This window comes from Perkinsus marinus (assembly GCF_000006405.1).
Source record: "Perkinsus marinus ATCC 50983 genomic scaffold scf_1104296951020, whole genome shotgun sequence".
Taxonomy (NCBI): Eukaryota; Perkinsozoa; order Perkinsida; family Perkinsidae; genus Perkinsus; species Perkinsus marinus.
Genome location: NW_003209454.1, coordinates 8021 through 16644, shown reverse-complemented (window position 1 = coordinate 16644; position 8624 = coordinate 8021). Strand labels below are relative to the sequence as shown.

Below are 8624 nucleotides of genomic sequence, written 5' to 3'. Positions count from 1 at the left end.
CCTTCCTTGAGGAGAGTAGTGGAGAGTGATCATGATTGTATTGTAGCTATGTTAGATTTGTAGTAGATAGCGCAATAAGGGCCCTGACCATCTGCCATTAGTTCCCGAGGGTTATGCGGCAAAGTGCCTCGCATCTCCCCATACTTGGTCCACCTGCCCAATCGGCCGTAATTCTGTAGTTAATATCATAGACGTTGAGTGGTAGACTACCACTGGTAGTTAATGACTGCCTTCCCAAAAGGCAGTACACCGCCATCTTACGGAGACCACCCCTGTCTCCTCACCGATGCACCGTCTAAGATTCCCTTCCATGCCATGGGAGCAGGTGTTCTTCTCACTGTGAGAGTTGATGAATTCACTCCAGATGGGGCCGCTATGCCAACACTAGATATGCCTAAGTACGATCGATATCTCTGGGTGGCGCCTCTATGCCATGATTTGGTCACTCAACTCGGCAGGACCTGCCCGGCAGGTCGCGCATGGAAGATCAATCACTCCGAGTGGGGCCGCTATACCAATACTAGATATCCCTTAGTTCGATAAATCTCTCTGGGTGGGGCAGCTATGCCACCCAAAAATACCACTCATTCCCAAACAGCACGGAACATCATTCGAATGGGGAACATCCCGCGTGAAGATTCAGATTAGGCCTCCACAAGGACCCAAAATATTGCACGCATGCGCATTGTCCAGATCCCGGGCTCGGTCGGATCTGGAAGTTAGCGACCGCCCATTGAATCAGAAACGCTTGGTCAACCAGTGGTGATGACAGATATTTGGTTTGGTTTTGATGATCTTTGGGACTCCTGTAGCGTGGTATATAAGCAATTAATGATGAGTTAGTGATAGTGTGCACGCATGAGTCCGTGTTGAGCCGTAGCCATCTGGCTCAAGTTCGTTTTGTTGTAATCTCCACTCTCCCCTCCGTATCGCGTTCCTCAGTGCTGGGAGGTTCAACTAACACATCGCCATCGATAATGAGATCCTGTCCGAAGTGAACACACATGAAGTAAGTGGACACTTGAAGGGACAGAAAAGGAGTTCACTCTATGATGAACGGCTACCTCTGACAATCTATGAAGTAGGAGGCTGATGGGTGATTCATGCGCGTAAGCTTAAAATAGAAGGACAGGTGAGAGCGTGAACGTGCGTGGAACGACCAGTTATAAGATTGCAGATTGAGGATCCGTTCTGAACCAAAATGTGCTGTTTGTAGCCGAACGCTCACCATCAGTTCCCTCCCATTGTGATGTTTAGTAGAACGATAAAGCTCCATCTTTGTAGCAGTTCATTGAGGCTTGATTATGTTATTGCGCGCATCTCGGGGTGACTGTCTCTCGGCTTTAGCTATCCGCGCAATCTGCGTGCATAAAATTTTCTCTGCCGATTCCGATTTCCTCTGTTAACCGCTGATGAAGTACATTGCCCTCCTCCTCGGTAGCTACCTCTCCTTCGTGGCCGGTTTTGAGGGTGCTTATGAGTCCTTCCGTAACGACCCTATCGAGACTTTCAACTTCGAGCCCAACTCTAAGACGGTGCTCATCTCACTCAGAGACTCCCAGGTCACCCTGAAGGCTGCTTACAATCAGGATCAGCAGAAAGTGAGTTTAACCCTTGGAAGAATGGACCTCGAGTACTTGAAGCAGAAGTTCCCCGACTTGGTCGACGATTCCACTTTTGATGATGTGATTCTGCTATCTAACGCCAATTCTATCATCGTCAAATATAAGGATGGGATTACGAAGCTCTACAGTGGCAGTTAGATTCGATCCAACCAGCTAAGGGAAGACACAGAACAGCTCCTCGTGCCTGACTAGCGCTATTTCCGCATTATGTGTTGTTCACTTCCCGTGGTTGATATTTCAGTCGAGTACTCTCATTTTTTCCGTCATCCCACTATGAATTCTCATGGTCAGTTCTGGTGTGAGTCGGTATCATTGATGAAGATTAGACAATATGAAAGGTTTCGTATTGGTCAACGCTCCAGCGTGTGAAGTATGATAACATCATTCAGTTAGTCCTCCACATAACTACCCTGGGATTTCAATACCACTTTTCATTATCATCCTATTGTTCTTTGCACTGAGTTGTGTTGCCACTGAGTGTGAATCCAACAGTGCTAAATCGAGCTTTCATACCATAGACATCGTGAGAAGGAACCTGTAACAGTTTTGGTACTTCATTTCGCGTGGCACGAACGAGATAGTCTTGTGAGTCGATGGAAACGAATAAGGGCGGCTTTGATCGTGTTCAGTTGGATACTCACAACGTCTCTCGTTGACTTCAGCGTAATGAGACTAAATGAGAACGGTTCCGGGCATCTCTTTAATAAAGATGATGTTATAAGAAGTCTTTATAGCATAATCGAGGGAAAACCAAGTATATCAAAAGCATCCTTTTTATGTGAGATAGGGTTGTTAGAATCGAGTCGGTTCAACCGACAACATAAGTTAGAATAGAAAAGACAGCGCCTTTCGGTACTGTTGTCGAATCGACAGTGTTGGAGTGTATGTTTGGTTGCCTCAGCTCAGCCGGTTAGCTTCTAAGGGTAGCATCAAGAAGATTCACACACGACTTATGGTATAAAAACGATTCCAAGTATCCTCTCAGGAATTCCTCATGGTCATCAACACAAGAGGTTCATCATGCGTGTACTTCTCCAAACTGCATATCGATATCAATCTTCCAGGGCTCATCGAGATCAACGCTTAGTACACTCAAATTCTTCATTTTAATGGATTAAACTTAGGTCGCAGGTTCGAACCCCATAGGGTACATTTTTCTGCATATAATTTATCGATCACGCTGCGGGCGCGCTCTATTCTCTCCCATCCACCCCTCCCAATGGCCGCTACTACTACCACATTGCCCTAATCATGGTGCTAATCAGAAAGGAGGACCGTCGTACTGTCTATGAGCATCTCTTCAAGGAGGGCGTCATCGTTGTTGAGAAGAAGCCCACTTTGAAGCATCATCGTCAGATGGAGGTTGCCAACCTTCATGTCATGATGATCATGAAGTCCCTCTCTTCCAGGTAATACCCCCTCACATTACTTATCATCTCTCTACCTTATCCTTTTTCAGAGATCTTGTTGATGAGAAGTTCAACTGGCAGTGGCATTACTATACCCTCAATGATGATGGCATCGAGTATCTTCGTCAATACCTCCACCTTCCCTGTACTACTAACGTGACTATTCTATCCTTCATAATTGACTACTGATCAGGCCACCGCTTTCCCCGATACCATGACCAAGCAGCGCCCTACTCGTGCTATTGGTGGTGACGATGAGGAGCGTAAGCCCCGTCGTGACTGGGGTGGCAACAAGTGGGGTCAGCAGCAACAGAAGCCTGTCGAGGCCTAAAGCGGGTTTAGGATGATGATTAAGGCTCGGTGCGGTTGAACGCCTATTTATCATCGTGTTGTGTTTAGTGAAAACCATAGTATGTTTGAGGGAAATTTCAACCATAGTTTCTTTGGGAGCGCGCGATGAAATTCAGGTTGCCGCCGTAGTGTTGAACATGTGTGCCTTTATAGAGTCGAGCTGTTTCACCAGTCAAGAATATTCTGTGTCTCGGGCAATCAGAACGTGTGAATGAGTAGAGTTGACAGGAAATGATGGATTTCCGAGTAGCATACCATCTGGCATTAATATTGAAATCAACATCATTATCAGCCCTTTTTAAATGATGTATTTTTGATCGATATCATTTATATAATGAATTCTTTATATTAGTGAAATTGAGATCAGTTTAGGTATAGCTATTTGTACACCATTGTGTATGTCGTACAAGTGGGTGTTATACCTTGGTAGTGATTATTGACGCTAGGAGGCAATACGGTTGGTTATTGACAACAAGGCATGCAGGGAGTGTCCTGTTAGGGGAGAATGCTCCCTTGTCTCGGGCAAGCATAGGAATGAGCTTATTCAACAGGAAAATTACGAGTTTCCCGTGTAGTACGGAATTATGGTATGAGTTTTGTAACTTCCGGAAGGCCCCTAGGTGCACTACATTGATAGTAATCATTGATTTTGAGAGGATAAACAACTAGTAACGGTGGGTTCGCGTGGACGAGTCCAACCAGCTCAACCGAAATGCACAAACTTTTCATATGACATCACCAGATCGATTGCCTGATATACACATTGAAATTGACTGCTGACGATAGACATGATAACCATGTGTTAGGAAACCCGGCTAACTCGCTAGTCGGGGGTATCAAAGTGTTCCACGATACCGATCATGTGCTGTCGGAGGTATCTAGTATTTTATGGTTCATTTATCGACAAAAGGAAGGCGGTTCTGCATTCCTACTCTACCCAACAGGATAGGCCTTGAGAGGCGTATCCAATTCTTCATTGAGTGTGTTCCACATGAAACGGTTCATGCAAGATGTGGATGAAGATACTCATACAAATACGTAACGTGCGCAACCAGGAAGGGAGATCCTCCACTGGGCTCATAGACTCCAGATGAAAATATAAGTTGTAACTCATCGTCACGAGTAAATCCTCCACAGGTGAAATCCTGTAAGAAAAAGTCGCGAATAGTTTGGTATTCACCATTCTCTTTAAACAAATTTTGTTCCGAAAGAATTGCGAGGAAGTTACTACGCTCTTTGCTCAACACAGGGGTCAGTAAATACAGGAACCGCTTTGAGTTGGTTATCCAGTAAGATGTATACTTCCCCGAAACGTGACGAGGGCATCTCAAATGTTATCAACAAGTCTTTTGACGAGGCAGAGGTCGATCTAATGAGAGCCCACTTCTTCAGACGGGTGAGTCTTGGCCACTGAAGGAACACACTATGTTCGCTTCCCTCAGCTGAGTTCCTAATTGTAGAAGCTTGTAGAGATAGGAGTGCGGAGAAACCAACAAGAATTTCCCGAAATTCCATCAAAATTCCCATATTGTCTTGACCATGTGCATATATTCTCACACTGGTTGTCACAATGGTGTTCTCGATGTCACGACAGGCCTGTTCAGAGTAAACGGCAAGGGGTATGCACTGCAGCTGATATCCCATCACTGCTGCGGTGCTGTGGCTTCGCACCTTCCAAAAGAGTGTTGACATTATATCAAGTGGGTCTTCATAATGAGCTCAATACCTTCAGTTCATTCTGGGAAGCGATACGCCCCGTTTCCATTTGCATGTTTATCAAAATCCGTCAACTCGAAATTAAAATTGGTCGGCCGAGTTGATCTCCCTTCCTCACCAATCTCCGATCGATGCATCGTTTTCTCTATTCTTTATCATACTCATGCTGTCTGATCGACCATGCGGTGAAAGGTGAATACCTAATACCTACCTGAATACCAATAAGGTGAAACCTATAGCGTATTTTACTTTTGTCGAAGTTAGTAAATCATCATGGCACAAGTTACATATTAGATGTATACATCTCGAGTCACCTCTGCACATTTCAGAAAGAGATCGACGACGCTGGTGGACTCGTGTCGTTCGGCACATTTCTCGACTATTGTTGCCGATGTCGAGACGCCATGTCAGAGGTTACTCAGACCGATTTGGTTAGTTTCGGTAAATCTTTGGGAAGTGCGGGGATGCATGGGAAATTATCTGCGAAAACTCTGAGGTGAGATGATTCCTCCAACATCTTCATTATTGATATCAATCTTTCTAGGAACCTCCTAATGCATGTTGGAGAACCGTTAAGTTCTGAGGAGCTGAAAAACTTCTTTAAGGACTTCGCCGTTGATGAGGACGGTCTAGTGAATTACGAGCATATAATAAATACGTGAGTAACAGTCGTGCTTTTGAGAATGATCATGGATGACATAATGAATAATGACGTTACGTATATCCTTCGTCAGAATCCTTTAGCACTGTCCCCACACGTTTCTATATGCGACATGCTCAAGAACTTGTGATGACGACCGACATGATTGTTGTGCGAGTCTTCAATATGAAAATTTCACTCGCGGGGCTTCTTGTTCGGTACATCGTCGAGATTCATGGCTCGTATGTTTTCTTGACTTAGGGCTTCAATGATTTGTAGTGCTAGCGGCGAATCAACAAGTCAAATCCAACTTCGTGTTGGAGAAGCACGGGCCTTGCCGCCGATCATCCTTGTTCGTAGATTCATCCAATTCACAAACCGAGAATTGGCCAATATGCAATTTTCAGTTATCTCCATTAGCCCTGTAACGCGATGATCGAACATCGTGATAATCCATCAACACATAATAACAACATGATCTGGATGAGGCAACACTTAACATCTTGCAACAGGATATCACTAAGAATCATTTGATAGACGAAATCTGAATACCACTCTACTCCTCAGTGAAGCTCTTGAGCCAATCTTTTGGCGCGTATTTTAGCAAGCGATCCATAAAAAATCTTCGGTCGTTGAAGAATTGGTCAAGCCATAGAGTATTAGGTTTATAATCAGCTGGAGGATTCTGATCGATATAGGTAGCCATCTCGGTGCAGGTAGGCTTCTGGTCAATCAATGATACGAGACCAGGCATGATGTCCATGAACGGGTTAACCATCGTGAAGTACGTCCCACTCTTTTCGGCTGAGTCCGCTCTGTCAATATACGTACCGTCGGCGTCAGGCCCAAGGCGAAACCTCCAACTTCCATCGCCGTATAACCTGAAGAGAATATAATCGATCGAATTGTTCAATATAGGGCATGATACTTATATTCAGCTCTGAATTCTTTCCCATCATCATCAGTGACAGCTGCTTTGATAGAATGAGAGTTTCCCTCGGACTTTTCGGTAGTGACGGTGACATTCTCGTATTTGATGAGGCACTGCATACTCTCAACTGCTCCCACCTGCTTGATCGAATCGGCTAAAGGCTGAATCTGAGGACCTCGGGAAATAATGTATACATAGTATGCTCTACAACGCAGTGCAGGATCGATGATTATGTGTAGTGACTACACATGATCGACTGATTCTAATCCCTGGATGCGATGCTAATTGCAAGGCGGATCCTTAGAGGAGTTGACAACCAACAATACTCCTCTGTGAAGGAGGAAAGTAGATAGGGTCTCACCTCGTGGTGGGACACACTCCCGATGGTTCGGAGAGCTGTCACTGGGATTGACAGTGACATCCAAGCTATGATCGCGGTGCGCATGATGAAGGATGAGGAGAAGTTGAAATCCTGAACTATTGGAGAAGCTTCGTCGAGTCGCCATTCAAGATATGTGAGGGTATCACATATCATGTGGCTGAAGGTTATCGGAGGAGTGGTATCATTCGTGCAATAAGAGACTGTTTCTCCGCTCGGAAGTTTTAGTTTGGGCCAAGTCGGAAAACCAGATCGTGCCCGAAGATCCAGCCACTTTTGTACCAATCCATTTTTGAACCAATCCAAGTAGCGCCCGCCCCTCTCTAAAAAGCTTCCCTTCGGGAAGCGCTTCGCTCCGCGAACCACTTTCGTACCATAATCGTCCCTATTTCGGAGATTTTCTCTCAAATGTGGGGAAAAGTGGGTTAAGTACCACTCCTTCGGGAATCGACCGAACTTAGGACTGTCGCACGCTGATGTGGCGTATGTAGATTATAAATCGCGTGGTGCTTGGACATCTGACGGGGCCCGAATATGGATTCCCTCACGATGGATTCTTCGTACAAGCTATGCGTCAACTCTACGGCTCACGTGAAGTCCTGAATGTTGCAGTGCAACAACAAGAATACGGGAGCAATACCTGTGGACTCCACGCGGTAGCTAGATTGACCGAAGTGGTGCTGAATAGGCAGTGGTTCACTCTCACGGTGTTCGAAGAAAGCCGGATGCGTTACCATGCTGCGCAGTGCATCTCCAGCGGTCGGGTGTTACGTTTCCCGGAAGTATTCCCGGCCCCTCCTACTAGGAGGCTCCTAGCATGGCCTTTGGGCCAGAAGGGAGGATAGTAATTTAAGTGGGTTTTTTTTATCTTGGAGTATTGTACATGTTTTTAAATATAAAAATAGTGGGGTTGAGTTGAGGCTCAACTGTTGAGCCGAAGTGCTTTAAGGGGATGAGTATTAAATGTAAGATACAAAACGCGATACGGAGAAATGGAGTCCCGAGTCCGAAGTTAGTTCGTACAAAATAGTATTCTACCGGTATCGACCCCACAACCTCGCGTTACTTGCCTCACATGCCTAACCGACACACCATTCTGCCGTGAGCAAGATGCTGTGCAGTCAACGGGCTCCACAATTATCGCACGAACAACCGGGTTGTTACAACCCCACGAGTGTGTACGAAAAGCTGGAGAACCCGTAAAACTAAGTAGTGCGGCTTCGGACGGATAACCACAGTCAGGCGAGTCAGGTGCAAGTACGATAAGGTAATGATGAACACCCCCTCGTGTTACAAAGTCAGGAAGGTTCGGTGTCGAGTGGTATAGTTGTTAAGCGCTCGCCCATTTGGTACAGAAGTGGACAAATTCCCCAGTATAAAATTTAGTACAACACAATCGTCGGTGTGTGAGCTTGTCACGAATTCGGGTTTTTTTACACCACCAAAAACGTTTGGTTCAAAAGTGGATTGGTACAAAAGTGGAGACACGTGCCCGAAGGACTTGCTGAAGGCAAGTGAACTCCTACTAGGAATTTCCTGGCGAATAGTAGCAATTCAGGAAAGTTTTGCTCGT

At 45.5% G+C, this 8624-nt stretch overlaps 3 protein-coding genes across 3 annotated transcripts; 2 read left to right on the top strand and 1 right to left on the bottom strand.

Annotated features, from left to right (window-relative positions):
* Window positions 1-1412: 1412 nt before the first annotated feature.
* On the top strand, window positions 1413-1763 carry Pmar_PMAR022119 (hypothetical protein; the record flags this gene model as incomplete). Its single annotated transcript, XM_002777841.1, has 1 exon — window positions 1413-1763. One exon carries the CDS (start codon window positions 1413-1415, stop codon window positions 1761-1763), a length of 351 nt encoding a protein of 116 aa, XP_002777887.1.
* A 1094-nt stretch (window positions 1764-2857) lies between these two features.
* Pmar_PMAR022118 (ribosomal protein S10, putative) lies at window positions 2858-3410 on the top strand. Its single transcript, XM_002777840.1, has 3 exons — window positions 2858-3034; window positions 3085-3179; window positions 3228-3410. The coding sequence occupies exons 1-3, from the start codon at window positions 2877-2879 to the stop codon at window positions 3284-3286; spliced, it is 312 nt and encodes a 103-aa protein (XP_002777886.1). The 5' UTR covers window positions 2858-2876; the 3' UTR covers window positions 3287-3410.
* A 2887-nt stretch (window positions 3411-6297) lies between these two features.
* Pmar_PMAR022117 (hypothetical protein) lies at window positions 6298-6519 on the bottom strand (the record flags this gene model as incomplete). The annotated part of the gene is made up of 1 exon (XM_002777839.1): window positions 6298-6519. The coding sequence occupies one exon, from the start codon at window positions 6517-6519 to the stop codon at window positions 6298-6300; it is 222 nt and encodes a 73-aa protein (XP_002777885.1).
* Between the last annotated feature and the right edge of the window lie 2105 nt (window positions 6520-8624).